The sequence below is a fragment of the Xyrauchen texanus genome, chromosome 50 (genome assembly GCF_025860055.1).
Source record: "Xyrauchen texanus isolate HMW12.3.18 chromosome 50, RBS_HiC_50CHRs, whole genome shotgun sequence".
Classification (NCBI taxonomy): domain Eukaryota; kingdom Metazoa; phylum Chordata; class Actinopteri; order Cypriniformes; family Catostomidae; genus Xyrauchen; species Xyrauchen texanus.
Window position 1 is genome coordinate 5,251,474 of NC_068325.1, and position 21,198 is coordinate 5,272,671.

Sequence of the window (21,198 nt, forward strand, 5' to 3'; positions counted from 1 at the left end):
CCAGCACTGACTAAACAGGACTTAGCATTTTGCCAGAGACAACAGCATTTTTGAATTTTTTTCTTTGCCTTTTCTGTTGCAAAGAAATTCTGTTATTTTTATACATTTATTTTTTAAATATTTCATAATATTTTACTTATATTTTTATTGTTCTGTTGTGCAAATAAATCACTTATATAAAGTCTTATGGTTGTGTGGATTATTTTATAATTGGAAAAGCATGGAACAGTGTATATGATGACTAAAATAGCTTGCAGTACCCTTCATAACATTTGGTCATTAGGTTGCTTTTTGAGGTATCCAAGGAGGCTTCTTGGTACCTGGACATAGTCTTGGAAAAATATTGCAGAAATCTAATTTTTCATAATATCTTCCTCAAATGTGAAATATAAACTGATGAGACTTGTGGCTTTCAATCAATTACCTAACTGGATTCCTCCAGGTTTGTTTTAATTTATTTTTTCATAAAATAATGAAATGTTACTTGCAGTACAAATTATCTTCAAGACACTTTAAATTCTATAAATTTTTGTCTGTGTAAGTTTTTTCAACTTTTACATTTGGGTAATAAACTCCAAAGTGTCTTCTTTTTAAATATGTCTAAATTGTGCATGTAGAGCAAATTGTTCAGTAACTACAATTATTTTAGTTTGGGGATGTCATTTCTGGGGATGTGCCTCGGGCAGGGGGAGGGAGAAAGGGAACTGACATAGTCTTGGAAAAAAGCTTGCAGGAACCCCATTTTTCATTATATCTTCCTCAAATTTGAAATATAAACTGATGAGACTTGTGGCTTTCAATCCTTTACGTAATTGGATTCCTCCAGGTCTACTTTTTATATATTTGTACATGAAATAATAAAACATTTTTTGAAGTTCACTTTATTTATGAGGCACTTCAACTTTTATAACTTTTTATTTGTTTGAGCATTATCAACTCTGATTGATTGTTAGTAGAGTGCCAAGTGTCTTCTTTCCAAAGAGACCTTAATTGTGCCTGTGGCACACTGTTCTCAGGAGCTATATTTATTTTAATTCAGGTATGTCATTTTCAGCTGTGAGCCCCTGAGTGGGGGTGCAGGTTAACAGGTTAAAACAGACTGAATTAGAAATACATTGTGTCAAGTGTAGCACATATCGCTTAATTCAAACTATAATTACCATATAGACCTCACATGTACTGATAGAATTTCCAGATCCATATAGGAAAGTAAAGTTTGGTCATTTGTCGTGAACTCGAGAGCCATGCCAATGAATATTCAATGATGCCAGAGTGTTGCATGAATATTAAATGAGGAAGCTTTTTTGTGCCATTGAACCATCTGTGGCTACACTTTTTTTTTTTGCCATAGTCATCATCAGTAAGTGCTGATTGGAGCTGACAGTGGGTGTGTCTCTCAGGATTTGCTGCTATACGCAAAGTGGGAAGTCAAGGTCTGCGAAGGCAAATCGAAACCCAGCCTCTTTACAAATGAGCAACATGCCCACCAGACCTTTTTTATTTCCAACACTTCCTCCAACAGATATTTGCAATGCTAAAAGAGCATTTCAATACGTAAAAAAAAACCACATTTATTTTGTCTGTATAGGATATTTGTTTTATGATAAATTGTTCACTTTTCAAGATTTTGCTTGTAAAGTGATGGTATAAGCTTCTTTAGAAGCCTAAAGTCGGTGTAATTATAACATATTTAAGAAAACCTACATACACACACAAAAACTACACTACCCATAATCCCAATGAGAGATATAGCAATCAAAGATGCTGCCCATGTGACCACCCATAAGGCATTGAGAATAGCGTAATCAAGTCAGTCTCCCTACTCTCCAAAACAACTTAATTAACAAATCTGAATATTTTGAAATAAAACTTATATATAGCTTATATATTGTTTTTATACATACAATCAATAACTACACAATTCGATTTTAATTTGTACTGCCATTTTTTATTTATGTTATTATTAAAAATAGTTAAATACAATCTTATACCTTTTTTAAAAAAAAATTATTTTTGCAATTTTCAAATATTTTATTTGTTGTTGTTGCTTCGAATCAAATTTTGATTAATGGGTTCAGTCTCTTAGGACTTTATTAAAGATATAGATATTTAAAGATTTTTTTAATCTGTATGAAGAAAATATATGTAAATAAATAAATAAATAAAAACACTTCCAGAACCAAGCGCTGCTGGAAAAAGTGTTGAGTCACTGTTGTACTTTATAGCCGTAGATATGAATATTGTAGTCCTTTGTAGCGTCTATTAATTCAAATGTGTTTTCTGATTTTCTTGGCTTGTTATTGACTGGGGGAAGACAAGTCTTGCATTTTAGAGATGTACCTGCCCTTATATGTCACCCTCTCAGGTCATCTGTTAGCCATTGAGACTCAATCAGACCTGGAGCTTTTGAAATCAAACAAAGGATGTTCAAACCTACAAATTTTCATAATCTGCTTGTCATTGAGCTGTCTGACTGAATAATAAGCTGGCTGGTCTTCAGGAAATCCTGTATAATTAGGCTAGTTTAAAATCATGTCCGATCAGACGTTTCTTAGGGGTCATTCACACAGGTCTCGTTCTTTTGTTAAAAATCAGCTAGATGGAGTGCGACATAACTGAATAGAAGGCAGGGCGTCTTGAGAGTCTTTTTAAAAAGTTGCACTATTTTTAAAGGGCCATTCACACAGGACGTGGTTCCTTTTGCCTTGCGCCATGAACGACACCTTTTTAAGGTGCTCTGTTGCCAAAACAGTTCAACTACACTGGATAAAATAAATACATTACAAAATTTTACATGAAGATAATATGAGAATTTGACATAAATTGGAGGCAGATTGCAGCCATATGGTGAACAAAATTTAAATAACATGACTTGAAACCATGTCATGCCAGTAACTGCCAGTTACTGTGTAGTCTGATGGCTTGTTGTAACCTAATTTAATATTTTATCACAAGATATGCATTTGGATATATATTTAGACATTATCAAACTATTATTTGTCAAACTTAGCATTTTAAATTCATTTGAAGTGTAATTTTTTTGCAGTTAATGTCATTATGCATTATTACTATGGCGTTTCAAGGCGACAGAATAAAACATTTTCTACTAATAATTTATTTCAAACACAAAAATGTAATAACTCAAAGTAAATGCATAATATTGTCAAGAAAATGAACAATTGAATGAAGAAATGAATATTATATAATGAAGAAATGAATATGGATATTAGGGCTGTCAATTGATAAAAATGTTTAATCAAATTAATTAATTGCGATTTAATCGCATATACAAATATTTGCTGAGAAAGCCCCTCATATAACAATAATTCATTATATAATGATTAAATAATTATACATAGTTATCTTTAAATATTAAAAAAGTATATATCTATATATATATATATATTCAGATAATTAAAATGTATTACATTCCTGTAGCAGAAGAGTTCATCATTAATAAGACAATACAAAAAAAGCGGCTTTAGAATACAATGTATTGTTTATTACCATATTATTGATCATAAGTCAATCATTGTCATACAGTTCACAGCAATCCATTTCACAAGTGAATTTATCAATCAGTTGGAGATTTATTATGAGGGCTTGTTGAAGGACACCTGTGTCAGACATGCTTGTGTAGCGTTATCAGACTTTAGCCATTAATGTGTTTTTAAGCAACTGAAAAAAGCACAAATGCCAAGGCATGTCGAAACTTCTTCAGGGCCCAAAATACCCTCAGACCCCAGAGGGTTAATTGCATAAATTTTTTTAACATTAAATCGACAGCCCTGATATATATATATATATATAAACTCAGTGTGTTTGTGTATGAGTGGGTGTGTATGTTTTGCACTGTGTGATTTAGTGTTTCACCCTGTAATTTATGTTCAGATGGCAAAAGGAGGAAAAGTCACCAAGTATTGTACTGCTCAGATAAAGGAATCAACTTTTATTAAATGAGGAACATTTATTTAGGTCAGAAATTATGAATACTATAAGAAGCAACACTGCATAAGTTATTTAGGTTTTTTTAAGATCATATATTTTGAATATACGTGCATTTTGATGTTTTCAACACTTGTTTCTACTTAAAAGAAGTGAAAAACTCTGATAAAAATCTACACTCAAATTCAGTGTGAAGTAAGTTAAATATTACACTACAAATGACTAATAGCTTAACTAAGGTTAGGTTAGGGTTAGGGTTAGGACCCTACTGATCACTTCATTGGAAGAGTAATTGCATCACAACTTACTTTACTGTAAAGTCACGTTCAAAAACACTGACAAAATCCTTGTCTATTGTTCCACAAGTCAAATACTCAGCACCACACGTTTCTCCCTTACATTGCACACCCAACAAATGTCACAGAAATGCAAATAGATGTATATATGAACATAATTCATGTTTTAAATGTACTGTATTTTACATAGATAATATTATTTTAGAAATATGTGGAATGTTTTTTTAATGGGGGTGTCCCTGAGTGCAATGTGTCACTTTTCGTTGCGTGCAGTAAAGACAGTCTCACAATTAAACTTGCAGCCACGAAGACTAAAAGCCAACAGCTATCGGCCTTGTGAACCATTTGCTGCAAAGTCTGTTCTTGGGGGTTTCGGCATGAAGGTACAAAACACTTTGACTTTGCGGGATAAGACAGTTTGTTCGTGCTTGTCAGTCTCGTTATGTTAATCATTTCATATGGCCATCTCCATGGCAACAACAAGGAGGGGATGGGCAGGCGGAGTGAATTTATGAATGTTTGATATATACAGTACTGAAGGGTTGATGGTGCACCAAATCGTATAAAATTGAGATGGAGCTCGAATGAAATGATGATGTGCTAGAATTGCATTTGAATTTGAGTTTCATTTTTGAGTTTTTTGTTTTTTTTGAGTGCGGGAGGGGATTTTCTGAGACGGGTCTGTCTCCATCCAGCAAGAATACTACAAGACACGCCCACTACAAGTTACGCCTTCTCCAAATAACCAGCAAAATCTTGAAGTCTTCAAACAGTTGGTTGCCACATTCATACACTGTTTGTTGTGTTTATTTGGAGTCCCGCAGCAACCCTAAACCTTCACTGATCCATAACTCTAAACCTAACCATAACCACAAAGATTTAAAAAAAAAATAAAAATATTAAAATCTTGAAAGATACCACAAATTAAAAGTTTTTTTTTACTTTTTGAATTCAATTATACCACCGCATCACTAGGTGGTGACAGTGAGAAGAAATGTTGTGAAAATGAAGAGAAGCTTGCAGTATGCTAATAGGCTAGCCGATTAGCTTGTGAGCTAACTGAAGAAAACAGAACAGAGAAATGTTTATTTTCCATTTATATCTTTTTTTATTTTAATCATTATTATTATTATTGTACAAGCAGAAATTGTACAACCACCTTCAGAAAGACAGAACACTTCAACAAAATTTCACTAATAAACAAGTAAGTTCAGTTTACCATTTATAGTTTTGGTTTAATAATATATGTGACATATCATTTGAATGATATTCTTTGTCATATTTATAGAGTTAAGAGAATATGAATCATACAGTGATAGAATTTGAAAAGTTCTTTACGTGTAGTGGGCTGGTCGTGAAGTGGGTGTTCCTTGTAGTCTTGCAAGAGGAAGAAAGATACTCTTAGATGTTCTGGGGGGAGCAAACCTTTTGTGCTTGTAACAATTTATTTTTAACTTTTTTGAAAACAGAACTGTGAACAACTCTTTGACTTTGAAAAACAGATAAGACCATAGAGAGTATCTCCACTGGATGGTGACCAAAATTCATTAGCTGCACGTTGCCTCAAATATCTTCCCTGCTAACAAACATTTTTAAAGTGGAAACCAATAGACCTGACTGAATAAAAATACAGCTGCCAGGATGGCTGCCAGTTGCACAGTCACGATGAAAGCAACTATCAGCTATTATCGCACAATAAATGGCGCTAACATTCATTTTATTCAGCGTATATGGCTACACTCTTTGTAGCTCCTTTTTAGTTCCTATTGTTAAAACTGGTAGAAAGTCTTGGGTTGGATTCCCAATGCAAGTGCTGATAAAATGTATATCTTGCATGCATTGTAAAAGAGCTTTTCCACCTTCAGGACGAACGCTTCTGTGAAAGATGAGTAATAGTCCCAGTTGCATTTTCACATAAACACAGTTCGTTATGGTACAATTACAAACTGTTTCGCGCCTGGATTGCTCAGCAAGATTTCTCAGTTAGCAAACCGTAATGAGGACAAATAACCATTCTGGTGGAATGGCATGGAAGTGATGTTGTGACTCACGATTGGACACTAACTCATTCAGTCTATTCAAATCCTGATTAACAGTGGAAAAATCAAATGATATATACAGGGTTGGACTGGTAATCTGGCATGCCGAGCATTTTTCTGGTGGGCCGACGCACTTTGGGGCCGATCAGGGGCGGACTGGTCATTGGGAGAATTGATGGTTCGGCCGGAAAATGGGCCGAATGGGCCGCAATAAACTAAAATGAGCTGCCCCGTTATGCAGAAAAAGCCAGCGAACCAACAACTTTTGGGCCAGTTGCTATGTAAAATACCAGGCCGATTTCTCTTCCCTGTCCAGCCCTGAATATATATATATATACACACACCTCAAACTAGATGTTTTTTATAAACCTTTTTGCAGATTTTATTAGCTTCTTGGTGTTTCAATCCAGATTGGTTTGTGGAATATCCCAAAAAGTTGCATAAAAATATGTGTATGGAAACCTAGCTATTGTAGTTATCTACTTTTTGTTATTAGCTGGTAGTGTAGCTTAATGCTTTATCAGAAGAATCGCTTGAGCATAGTTTCACTACTTTAAAGTATGACTAGATTGCAGCTTAGCTAGCTACAGTTTCAAAGTTGCTTCCCCAACACTTGACTCTACATCCTTTGTGTACATGTGCTGTACTTTTGTAAATTATACTGAAAAACATTGCTAAGAATCTGCAACACATCTGAAGAGCAGGTAGCATGCATGAAACACAGAAATGTCACTCATTTCCCTAAAAAGAAAACATCAAGGAGAAGTGAGCGTAGCAAGAATAGCCCAGAATTCAGGTTGATCTTTCTTCCTTCCCTTGTGTCTATGTCTTTCCTTCATTTTTTTTATTTCTCTTGAAGAGGCCTACTTATCCACCTGCACCAGTGAAACAGTTAAAAGAGTCTGTCTGTGCCCCTGTGTGGGGAAAACATTGCAACTGAAGGGTTCAGACAGTGAGTCTTTAACTCAGGGAAGCCTTGGGGGTATTTTTCATCAGCAACTGTGAACGTAAGACAGCGACAAACAGATTAGAGCGGCAAACATATCACTGATACACTCTTGTGGGACTTCGCTGATGAGGGGTGAGACTCAGGCACTACGGATCTCTTAATAATCTGACTGGAGGATACCCCATGAAGAGACAGCTAGGCTGAATGAGCCCTCTTGTAAAGGCCTGTATACTGTACACATTGCAAGTGTATTTTTTGTGTTTTTTTCCAACAAGATTTGAACAAGATTTACTTGAGAAGTTAAATAAGATAGTAAGTGTTGTATTCAGAGCAGACTAAGAATATATAGTAAAAGGATATGCTTAAAAGAAGCAAACATATTTTTTACAATGCAAATTGTTGTTTTGAGTCAGTTACTTTAACTGAATTGGTTGAATTTGTTCACAAACAGTATTGGAGAAGCTAATTTAAAATTGTAGCTACTAGCTAATTACAACTTAAAGTAGTTAAACTACAGTCCAGCTGGTCTTTTTAAAAAGTTAGCTACACTACAAGCTACTAACAAAAAGTTGCTGACTAGATCTTTTTAATAATATTACTATTAAATTGATAAGTATTTTATATATAATAAACACATTTATATTTAATTAAATTTAAAGGAATATTCCTGGTTCAATACTAGTTAAGCTCAATTGACAGCATTTGTGACATTATGTTGATTACCACAAAAATGTTTTTCAAGTCGTCCGTCCTTAGAAAAAATCACAAATCTGGGTTACAGTTTGGAAGTGAATGTGGCCAATCCATAAACATTAAAATACTCACTGTTTCAAAAGTATAGTCACAAGATGTACACAATGTGTGTGTTAACATGATGTTAGTGTGATAATATTGCCTACTAACCTTTTCTCTGTGAAGTTATTGCCAATTTTACAACTTTGTTGATGATGTAATGTCAACAAACCCTATAACGACTGTAAAAGTGCTTTTATAAAATTAGAAGCTTTACATTTCTGCCTTTAAACCCTACAAAATTTGGCCCTCATCCATTGTAAGCATTTTTTGAAGAAAAGTCAAAATTATTATTTGTGTGGTAATCAAACTTGTACTGAACCTATTATATTCCTTTAATTAAAATCAGACACTAAAACACAGTCCAGTGCACACTTAATTGAATATTGCATATAAATACATACAGCTTATAAAACTGGAAAAAAAAGCTATTTTATATAACAGAGGAGTAGAAAATAAAGTGATGATAATCAGCAATTAACTAAATATTTTGCTTTGAATAAGGAAGCGGCTGTTACTTCTTAGCGGGGTTCTAGTGAATCAGTGAATTGGTCATTTGAACATGCTGATTAATTTAAATAATTACTTTATAATGGTACATATACTGTTTGTGAATTGGTGATTTATTTATTTTAACTGGATTATTCACATGAACCATCTGAATGAACCAATTCACTTAAATGTTATAAGCTGTGTCCCAAATGAGGCAATATGCACTGTGCACTCACAATATACATTCGGCTATCTAGTGAATGAATTTACAATGTGTAGTATCATCTCAATTGGTACACTGATGTTTTTTACTACACGGAAACATTCGCTGTTTTATAAACGCAAGCGATTTGTTGCCATTAGCTTTAGCGCATTAGCCAATAATGTACATATTCACACTGTTTTGGGTGATGGTTGAACCAGTGTTTACAAGTTGCAGTCTTGACAGAAGTTTTGGTAGTTGCCATATTCACCTTTAATTACAATAGTTTTTTCAGACCAGGATCGTGGTCAGGAAACTCCACCCCTTCCTCTACATAAGGCGAGCACCGACCATTGAGTGCATGAATTGTTCAACATTCGACAATCCATTTTTACATCGAAGTACATTAGCCAGGTACTCATTCTCATGTTTTCATTGCATTTTCTGTGCAAATACACCACTCACACTATGTACACTACAACATGGTGTAAAATAGTACGATTTGGTATGAAGCTGAAAATTCCCTAGCATTACATAAGAAGAAGAAAACAGTTTAGGATGGTAAGCATGTTTGATTATTGTCTCGATTTGCTCAGCTATAGAACTGTGACAAAATACAATGTGGAAAAAAAACAATATTTTTTTTTGTATTGTTTTGCTACTTATTGAAAAAGCTAAAATTTACAAATATAGTTTCAAGGTCTGTGTTTTAATGGGAACAAACATTGACTTATTGATCCATGATTTAACTACTCATCTTACACATACAGGGAAACAACGTGGCTGGTTTTTAGCATCTTTCAGATGCTGCCAGGTCCTGAAAGCTCTGGTGTTTTATTGTATCTGTGGATTGAAGGTGGTGACATACCGTGAAATGTACTTCTCCGCAGACTCTCAAGGCTAGAGTGGATGAAATTACCTGAAGCTCATTCTCTCTTTTAGTGCTTGTAGATGTTTCATGGCCATGTAGGAGGATGAATTACAGGTCCCTATTGCTTTTGATCTTTATATTATATGTAAGTTAATGAAAAGATAATGTACAGTGCTATTAAGACTAAGACTCTCAGAAGTCATGATTCATCAATAAGTTTCCGCATGCATGTTTTTCTTTTTTTTTAATTAAGGATAAACATGACCACTCTCAGAGAGATTTAGCATGTTTATGTGGGTATGACATATTGATAGGATTTTGGTACTGGCTAGATCTGCTATGCTGCTGCAGAGCATAAAGTGTAACTTGCTACTGCTACAAAATACACAGACATTTGAGTAAACCATGTAGACATGCTGCTGCAAAAACTAAACAAATACAAGACATGCAACATCAAGGATGTACAACATACTGCTGCACAATTTCAATACAATCCCCATGTAGAAGATCTAGACCTGTGGTGCTGGGGTGGAGGAGGGTTTTAGAGAATACTCTTACAGTGTGTTGCAGTGAAATCGGCTTACTTGAAAACTGAGCAAATTTAAATGTAAAACAAAGACAGAGTAAGCAAGTTGATTAGCTATTCAATTGCATGTCAAAGGACCTATTAGCGTACACCATGTTAGCCGATTAACTTGATATATCACATGGGAACGAGTTGATTGGATAAAAGATAAGCTTGAGAGTTTCATGCCTGAATTTAGTTGTGTAACTGCATTAGAACTACAAATGTAATAAACTAAGTGGTGCTACAATAAGTCCTATGCATGGAAATCTTTCTGCTCACATTAGTAAAAACCTACAGTCTAGTTCCTTACATTTGCCGCAGTACAGAACCATGAACAGAAATGCTTTGATTGCCAACAGGATGAATTAAACCGCAGACGCCACAGAACGTTTACTCATTAAACTGTGTTATACTGTAATTATGATCAGATTATATATGGTAGGGCACTTGTTTATGAGCTAGAAATACCACAGAGGCAGTAAAGCAGGTGTCACATACGCAAAGTGCTCCATAATCAGTCCGAAGTCATTCTATGCATAGTCACAACACCATGCTGAACACATTTGAGCAAGCATGACTTTATAAAAACCGTAAAACTCATCCTGGCCTAAAATAAGAAGCCAATAAAAGCATGTTTGTTCAGTCACAGCCTCACAATTTCCTGTACCGGATATGTTTTCAAAAAAGCCTGGTTGGCATTCATTTCCTTACATAGTGATACAGAGCATAATCGCACAATCACACCCCTAGCAGGTGCAGGATGTTGCAATAAATCTCATTATGTGTCTTTTATGCATTCATTTGCATAATCCCTGCCTACATTTACTTTCTGATGGAAACATCCGTAATTATAAATGCATAAGGATTAACCTACACCAATTTTCACTTCGCGGTTGATTTAAGAAAAAGCAGAATTAAGCTACATACACCCTAGTGAAAGCTCGTTTTATCCCATTTTGTCTCTGGTCAGCAAGTTGGCCACCTGCGCTGTTGAGTTGCTTAAATTGCACATGTAGAGCAGGTGCAGACATGACAAAGGTTGTTGATAAAGGGCACCGATGCAAGACCTGCAGGTGTTCAAGTCATGTAAACTTGAATTCATTTACGTAAACAAACCACAAACAAACAGATGTCTATGCCAATCACTGTGATCTGACAAGGTGCAACAAGGTTCTAATTGCAAGTCATTTCATTATCAAAAGTGACAATTCTGTACAACGCTGCACAGCCAATAAGAAAAAGTTTGCCATATATAAAGTACAACAACCTGGTTCCAAATGTACTTAATCCCAAATGTTTTAGCCTAGAGGAATTGCTTTTTAGCGATAACTTATAAACCTTTAAAAACAGACCTACAGTCAGCTTTGAGGTTGATAACTACAATACCCATGATCCTGCTGAGAAAGATCCACCAATCGGAGAGTTGTGGCCAACAAAGCCAGAATCAGAATGAGCTGTATTGCCAAGTATGCTTACACATACTAGGAATTTGTCTTGGTGACAGAAGCTTCCAGTGCACATGTTAAAAATTTTATCTGATATTATGTACAATCATAGATTACTTCTGAAGTGTAATGCGATATTGATCAGTAATGTAATCATTTCATTTTAGGTAATCTAATATGACTACTTTTGGATTATTCATTGCATGTTTTGATAAACTAATCATTCATTTGAATAAGTACCAAATACATTCATTAAACATTAGTAAACATGCAATCGTCATTGAAAACTTGCTAGTTTTTCTCTTTTTTATTATCTGTGTATGCAAAAGGTACACAAATGGTGACGAAAAATGAACATTATGTTTACGTAAAATGGAAGAGAGTAAAACAAGCATGTATTTTTGGTCAGTATTCATACTATACTGCTGAAATAGTAAGAGTATGGTAGTATGCAATTCCAAACATGGCAATTGTATCAGTTAATTAATAGATTTGTTCAAAAACTGGCACTAAACCCAATAACTGACCATAAATCAGTGAACAAAAAGAAATATGCTAGTTGCTTCCTCTTTCAGCTCTCACATTTCATGCCCAGATGTTCCAGTTTTAGTTTTTTTGAGTAAGTCTACCATGAATTAAATGCAATCCATTTGGAAAGTATTGGCAGTATTGCCTACATTATTACATTAAAACAAAGCTGGTGCCATTTATAAACAAAAACTGCATATTCAGTGAGAATACCTCATTTAAATTCATCTCAGACTCTGCAGTCTGAATGCAATGCTGAGTTTAGGATACTGTGCATGGATGAGTGTTGACCCAAGTTTAATGGAAAGGACTGTTTTATTTATGCCATCTGCGGCCTTCCCATGCAGATTTAGGTCAGTGAACGCAGGTGCCTCCAATGTGGCAGACTGTCTCTTTGTTTACCTTTACACTGCATACGTGTGCATACATTCTGGGGCATACACATGAATGGAGTTGAATGGACATGAACATATTGTATATATACATGCCACATACAAAACGAGCCATTGATGTGTGTTGGTACCATCGATGCATAGGTTTTCATGTTTTTGATTGGCGTTTAATGGAAAAGTTTGGAAGTTTGAAATGCAAGCGTGCAAATTTGTAATGCATACAATACTTTTGTTTTTTTAAGGATTAGTTATGCCATTTTATGCATGCCAGACTGCATACTACACGCTATATGCTCATCCGCTTGTCCACAGATGTTTCATGCTCTTTGTCTAAGCTGCTTTAATGTAAATATGATGTGAACTGTAATGCCTATTAACCACAGCAGCCAGTCACTTGGCACTCTGGTATAAATGGTTTGCTTCATTAGTTTCAGAAAAGGAAAACAATTGGTTGCGCTGCTGTAACATTTGCTCTAGATCTGAAGACTGCGCCACAAAGCTGTATGATACTTCAAATCATGTGGCTTGTTAAAGAGAGACGTACAGTTGAACGCAGATATTTGAAGCTACGTAGGTTCGATTTCGTACATTACTGTATTCCGAAATGTGTCTGATCGCAATTCATAACGCAACGAAAGTATATAAATGCAGACGTTTTTAGCTACACAAGCTCAATTTCTTTGTTTTGCATTCCAAAATGTGTCACACCACAATTCATAACACAACGCAAGTATGCGCTGCATTTTCAGCATAGCCACAATGTGGCGTTTTAGCTGACTTCTGTGTGAAGCACTCATGTCTGTGTTCACATACTTGCTTAAAATGTGTTTCTAGCAAAGTATGTATCAAAAGTAAAATCATTTTTATTCGTCAAATCGTTCAGAAGATATCCCTTACAAAAAATCGAGAGTTCTGGGAAACTAGCTGCAAACTTGGCAAAAATTGACAGCAAATTTGCTACTCATTATTTTCAAATGCAAATGAGCTTGTGATTTGTCGCAAATGTTTGCCAGATGTTTGCAGCTCTTCGGCAACAATGGACGATTTGCCGCAAGTTTGCCACAAATCGAATTTTCATGCGAAAATAATCAGTGGCGAATTTGCGACAAATTTGCCATGGAATCTCGATTTATGCAAGGGATAGGTTGATGAGTGAATTGGGCCACTGGCAAAAAATTAAGTATTCTAAATGTTTTGATGATAAAATAAAATTAAAAAAAGATAACTTTTTTGTAATGAGGGTCTCTAGATGACGCTTTAAATGGTGTGCGAATCGGACCAATGGTCTAGGAAAAGTTCGAAAAAGTCGATATTTTTTCCACCGGAAAACTCAAAATGCCGGATAGAATACCTACAAAGTTCTTGTACTTGGTAATTAAATGACTTGGCCCCAGACAGATCTGTTCTTTTACACTTTTCTAATTCAGTCATTTTCCAGATTCAAATTTAATTTTGAATCCCAGATTTTCAATGTGGTCTCAGACTTTTGGACCCTCTTGTTAATGTTCCTGTTGTTAAGATTGCTATTGAAATGTATAGTAGAGAGTAGAGACTGATTTGGTTGTTGGGAACATGTTCAATATGCACATTGTGTTTTTATCTAGTGACCTTTGCTTTCTTTCCAGCTGAAATACCCACTGACATGAAAACAAAAAATGTGCCTTGTTAGGGGTTGAAAAGGGTGTTTGGTTGACAACTAGCTTTGTCCTTTGTGCGTATGATGATTCAAGAGCCTCTCTCCGCCTACTGTGTACGGCTCCCACAATTGCGTTTCTAAGCAGTGCCAAATCTGCCACCTTCATCTATTGTGACTGAAGACTACATCACAGTGCAGCTTGAGTCGACTCCTCTGTCACTAGATGTATGTCACTTTATATAAGACCCGTTGTTTCTGAAGCTGCGTGACATCTGCAAAGCATTCAGGAACTCTCTCGTTGTGTTACACGTAGGATTATTTGGATTCTTCTATAGGTGATTTTCACTGAACACATTATAAAAGAAATAAAACAAAAATGGCGTTTTGAGGATTGGCTTTCAAAAACTGGGTTTTACCAACAAAGACAAAGATGGCGCTTAGAAGTAGGTTCAATCCTGGGTTGAGTGTAGACTCAGAACACTGGTATAAACCTTGGATTAAAAGAAATTCAATGGATCTTTATTGTCTATTCCAGCGTTCCATATTTGCATGTCCTTGTCTGATGGGAGAAAAGAAGGAGGGAGCATCACGAAACACCATAAATTAAAGGGATAGTTCTCACAAAAATTTAAATTCTGTCATTATTTGCTCATTTCTCAAAACCTGTATGCCTTTCCTTCTACTGTGGAACACAAAAGGAGGAATTTTGTATAATGTACAGATTTGGTGGTCTGTTTCTTACACAAATGGCTTTTGAAGACTTTTTTGAAGCTTGAATGCACCAATCCCCATTCATTGTAATTGCATGGAAAAAAGTGATCGGTACATTATTCAAAATTTCTCCTTTTGCATTCCACGAATGAAAGAGGAACATGTGTGTGTGTGTGTGTGTGTGTGTAAACAACAAAAGGATGACACAATGTTCATTTCTGCGTGCACTATTAAGAAAGAAAATCACATTGTTAGAATTGGCATATGATCACTGCAGGAGTCAGTGTATCAATCTAATTGTATTTGTTGAAACTGCATGTTCATAAGGTGGTAGATTGTCATGTTGCTTGTCACAGGTGTTGTCATAGGTGATGTCTGTTTAGGTGATATAAGACTTTGGACACTGGTATTTTTGTTTGTGGGATGTTTCAGCATGGAACAGTATTGTTTAAGGTTTGCGATTGCATTTAACATGTTAAATATCATAATCTGACATTGAAATGCTGATTAAAGTGAATTTAGAATCACTGCACCTCATTCATAGTACCCAAGAAGAATTTCTGGATAGATTATTCTTTATAATTATTCTTCATTAACTTCTTAAATGTTTTAAATTGTCGCACGATGCTTTGTAAACCAAATTAAGCCTACCTATATCCACAAATATTATATTATGTCAGGAAGTATGACCAAAATCACAGTATGAGTAATCTTATATCACGTTAACGGTAGTTATATTTGCTCAGAATTCACCTGCGTGCCTATTTCTTTTATAACCCAGTAAATTAAGTACTTCAGAATTGAATGTTACTTCAACTAATTTAATCTCTTATCACATTGGTTGTTGAGCGCATTACCACGGTGACATAGTGCGTGTATAGGCGTCATGCTATTCTCCGCAGCATCCATGCACAACTCACCACTTGCCCCACCGAGAGCAGACCACATTATAGGGACCACGAGGAGGTTACCCCATGTGACTCTACCCTCCCTAGCAACCGGACCAATTTGGTTGCTAAGGAGACCTGGCTGGTGTCACTCAGCACGCCCTGGATTTGAACTCACAACTCCAGGTTGGTAATCAGAGTCTTTACTCACTGAGCTACCAAGGCCACCCTAGTAACACTTATCTTTAACAACAATATCAAAGTGAATAGCAAAGGACACGACACACAAGGGGATTCATGTAGGCATGAACAAACAAAGGGCAGGTTCCTCTGACAGCTAAAAGTTGGCATTATCAGCGTTCCCTCAGAAACATTCAGGGTTCCCGTGGAAATTCTGATTCAGCTGCACCTGAAACACATGAGAGCGAAAACATCAAAATGCTTGGAACAACACAAACAGAACATGGAGCATTAGTGTCCGGATCCCTACACAGACCAAAACCGAACCAGACAGGAAGTCAGGATCCAGACACCTTGCACCAGACACGAAACAAAAGACAGACAGCGAACAATGATGCTACAGTCCTCGTCAGGCAAAAACCTAACCTGACAAGGTGACAGGACCGTGACAACACTGGAGAGCGCATGGCGGTAACTTGCACGTGGTGGTCAATAACAACCAGACCCGTGCGCTCACACAAAGAACATACATGAAACACGAGACAGACAGGGGTTGATGATGCCGTGGACCTTGTTAGACATAAACCCAACCTGACTAGGTGACAGGACCATGACGTCACCAGAGAGTGAATGACGGTAACTTGCGCACTGCATTCACTAACAAGTAGACTTGTGCGCTCACACAGAGAACGTACATGAAACATGAGGAAAACGGGATAATGCCACGGTCCCATCAGACAGAAACCCAACCCGACAAGGTGACAGGACAGTGACAAATAAAGGACAGGCGAGTCTGTTATTTTCTCCTGCATTCAACTTTGTCACAAATACTGTTGATTGAGCTTAATTTATAATGATACTGACCTTAACTTGCACTGATAGCCGTGCAGATATAAGCGTATTACCACAGTATAAACAATACAGCAGAATCTCTGCCATTCAACCTTTGCACGGTATATACAGAACGTACTGTACCGCCTTGTCCTACTTTAATCTATAATCATGATATTTTAAGAAAAGTCTTGTACTTTTGATTTTCAGTCCCTCTCTGATGTTTCATAAACTCTTCTGATGTAAACCTCAATTCACCGGCGAGCTCTGGAGAATCAGTGTTGCTCATTTATCGAGCTGTTTATTTCTGGCCTGCTCTGGTTCTGACTGATCCATTATTAGCTCAAATCACATCCAAAAAATCTCCCTCTCTCCCATTTCGTTCTTCATGGCGAGACGTCTCTGATGAGAGAGCATGTTAAAACTGAATGCTCAGTAATTAATGCTGATTGGCACTATAAACTGCACCACACAACCAGTTAAGTGTGTGTGGGTATGTGAGTGTGTGTGTGTGTCAGTCAGAGACTGGGCGTTCAATGGCCTTAATGTCTGAGGTTGAGACTCGCTTCCATTAAACGTCAGCATACAACCTCAATGGACACATCTCACTAGCCTATAAAAAGTTGAAGACAAGGTGCCAATATGTGGTGCTTAAAGGGTTGAGTGTCAGTTCACTGCATTTGCACTTTGGATTTGCAAATTAGATTTACACCCCTGGAGGTTTTCACACTTTTTCTTTTAAATATGTAAGGCTGTGAGATTCAAGAGCCTCCTGGAAATAAATTCTGCCTGCTATTCATGTTGTGAACTTTGCCCTCATAATGTGTTAAAAATTTTAAGAGGCACTCAATGAAACTAGGAAAAAACATGGTCTCCCAGTCTGGTATAGCTAGATAGGCTTGTTGGAGGGTTTTGGGAACTTCAAAGCTAGCAAAGCTGTTGACCAGCTGGCCGAGCAGCTAAACCAGCAAAACACCAGCTTGGCAAGTTTGGTAGACCAGCTCAACCATCTTAAACCAGCTAAGACCAGCAAACCACCTTAAACCAGCTAAGACCAGCAAACCACCTTAGGTTGGTTTTAACCTTTTCCTGAAGTCACATTATAAAAATGCACCTTAAGATATCTAAATTATTTTCCATTAATTCCTTTGTGAAGCGCAAGACGCCAGAAATGGAAAACCTGAAGTGGTGTATGAGTGGAGTGATGTTATGCTATTATGCTATAGTCTTGACCGTTGCAATCTGTCTCGCTGCTTTTTCAGTGTCTTGAGCGCAGTGCTTTTAAGATGTTGTGTCAAGTAGAAGGAAAAAAAATCATCTCGAGACACCTGCATTCTGTTCCATTTGTTAAACTTTTTTGGAATGAATGCAAAAATGTATACTATGGAGGAAAAAACCTACAAATGTTGAAAAAAAACCTACAGTGAACTGGTTAGTGCCATTCACACAGGACACATTTTTGCCTGAGAAAGTCTGTGTTATTTTGGAATTTATTTTCTATGTAAACATGAGCAAATGGAAATATTTGGCCATTGTGATGCATCTTGCTGCTTTTTCAGCATCCTGAGCACATCTTTAAGAGGCTGTGTCAAGTTACAAGAACATTTCAAAATTAATTTTGAGATTTAACAACATTCTGTTAAATAATGTCACGCTGCCTTGCACAGGGTACATTTTAGCAACTGTCTGCACTGTTTTGGAATTTTCTTTCTAAGAAAGCATGCACTAGAAGGACGTCTTTAACCTTTGTGATGCACTAGACACTTTTGTTGTGCTGCATCAAATCTTTTTTTGGGGTCCCACTTTATATTAGGTGCCATTAACTGCTATGTACTAACATTAAAATACATACATTACAATTTATTGTCACTACATGTTGTTTTGCAAAATTCTCGCAGTTGCTGCTACTGATGTTGAGGTATAGGTAAGTTTAGGGTTATGGATGATGTTAACTGTGCAACTACAGATATAATTAAATGTAGGTTATTTTAATGTAAGTATAATGCAACAACACATATGTACATATTAAGTAGATACTATGTGCAGAACTATAAATATTTAAAGAACAACAGTAGACTGGTAAGGACTCCCACATGTTTTAATTTGGCTTTTGGATGTTTACGACCATTGCAATGCACCTCTGCACTTTTTCAGCACCTTGTGCCATGAGCACAACGTTTTTAAGACTTAAAACGTCAGAATAAAACAGCAACTTTTAAAAAAACACATCTTGAGACACCTGAAGTCTGTTCAATTCGTTGAGCTGCATCTTGTTTTTTTTAGCAATAAAACGATAAAATTGAATGGAGCAAATTTGGTGCAAGACATTGAAAACCCAGAGTGGAGTTGGAGCGGAGTGATAACTGAAAACTGTAAGCAGGGAGGGTAAATTGCAGTTGCTTCATTTCATTTATATACTCAGGTTCACACAGAATGAATTTCTGTGAAAATAATTGATATGCAGTACATTTTGCATGTGCATGAGTGAAGCACATTGCCTTTATTGAAACCCATCCGTGACCTTAACAGAATTTGAACTCACAGTACATTAAAGATTAAACACATCAAGAATATTGGTAATTACATGCTTGCAAGAGAACAGTTAACAGCCACATGAAATGGATCTTGGACGTATTGCTAATGTGATATGGCCACAGCATGAAAGCATTTATTATAATACTCTGACAAGCTTCTTTTTTCATACAAGAGAAGTACAATACAAGTTTTTAAGGACGATTATCATCCATTTCATTCATACTTTTCACCATTTTTTGATATCCACCAGGATATCAACATAAAGTGCCTTCAGCCTGAACTGACCTGTGAAAAACTGTTCGATTTACGTTATTTTCTTCTTGAATACCATACCAGAACTTGCTAAAATTCCTAATGGTCTAAATAATGTATGAGCTTCCGGCATTATATATTTATATCTGTTTTCAGGTCTTTAAAGACCGTTTTCACTTGTTATGCATATTTGGAGAATTACCCTGCTATTGTACCAAAAAATAACATCTCCTACTTGTATCTTCCGCTTTTATTCCCTAAAGCTCTACATCCAAACCACCACGTTGACCATCTCCATGAACCTGAGTGCATCCGTGGCTTTAGGAATGCTCTACATGCCCAAGGTCTATGTCATTATATTCCACCCAGAGCTCAACGTGCAGAAACGAAAGCGAAGCTTCAAAGCCGTGGCTACAGCAGCTACAATGTCCTCACGGCTATCGCACAAACCCAGTGACCGACCCAACGGTGAGGCCAAGACCGAACTGTGCGAAAATGTAGATCCCAACAGTAAGTAACAAATCTTTTTATTTGCCATTGATGGCGGACATAGGTGCTGATAACGTACCTTTGCTCATGATGAAATCAAACCTCTTTTTCAAGCTGTATTTGTACATGACTGAACAAACACACTTTATTAGGTAGGATTTACTTAAAGCTGAAGTGTGTAATTTTTTATGTTAAAATAGTATCCCCTATTCCAGTTTAATTTGCTAAGTATGAGAAGGTTGATTTCACCTAGGGTTGCCAACTTTTTGCATTAGTGGGATGGTGGTGTCCCTTCGAGCATTTTGAAAATGTGACACAAGGCATCCCCTATGGAAATTCTTTATTTCGGCCTAAATACGTGACATCCCCGCTAACATGGGACAGTTGCCAACCATAATTTCATCTAAAAATTAAACATTCTGTGGTGCCATCTAAACATTCATGAGTTTGTTTGAGCGGCCCATCCAGCCCGGCAACACTGGTTGAACTAATGGCATGAATTTGGGGCAAACTATCTTATTGTCGGCCAATGGAAGATGGAGGGATTATTCAGGAAAGCTGTTTGAAAACAAAGTTTCTTTTTTTTATTAAATTTCATTTGCTGGCTCTAGTGCCAAAGAAATTACACACTTAAGCTTTAACCCTTGTGCATTGTTCAAATTCACTACCCTTTCGTTATGTTTGTGGCTGAAAACAGCCACTACTTTAAACTGCTGTAAAAATGGATCAGATAAATATTTCTTTCAAATTTTTTTGCATAAATCTATTAATCAACCTCAGTCCTGTTCAAAACTACTAAATGTTTAAAAAAAAAAAATCTGGATTTTAACTCTTTAATTGCCAAATTCATAAATGATGTCACTGATTTGGGGAAAAAACATACAAAATGACGTATTTTCAATATAAAATGTGATTGTGGACTGGATTTTTTTACCTTTTATCACAGTCTTGGACATGTCAAAGATTAGAAACAACATTGGTTTCGATGCATTGTTAGTTTTTGTGCAGCATCAGATTTTAACTTTTTCTCCCTCATTTACTGTTCGTGGCTGTTTTTGCCCCATTGACTTCCATTATAACCACATTTTTTGATTGCAAAGCCATGACACCATATAATCATGCATTTTTGATTGTTTGTGGTTTTCCCTGTTGGGAAGA

General features: G+C 36.2%; 1 protein-coding gene across 1 annotated transcript in view; it reads left to right on the plus strand.

Moving 5' to 3' along the window:
- The window catches only part of LOC127641177 (metabotropic glutamate receptor 7-like), a 258,371-nt gene that overhangs the window by 220,516 nt on the left and 16,657 nt on the right, over positions 1-21,198 (plus strand). Inside the window, exon 9 of the mRNA XM_052123989.1 lies at positions 19,815-20,061. Coding sequence (XP_051979949.1) covers positions 19,815-20,061 — 247 coding nt within the window. The remainder of the gene's footprint in view (positions 1-19,814; positions 20,062-21,198) is intronic.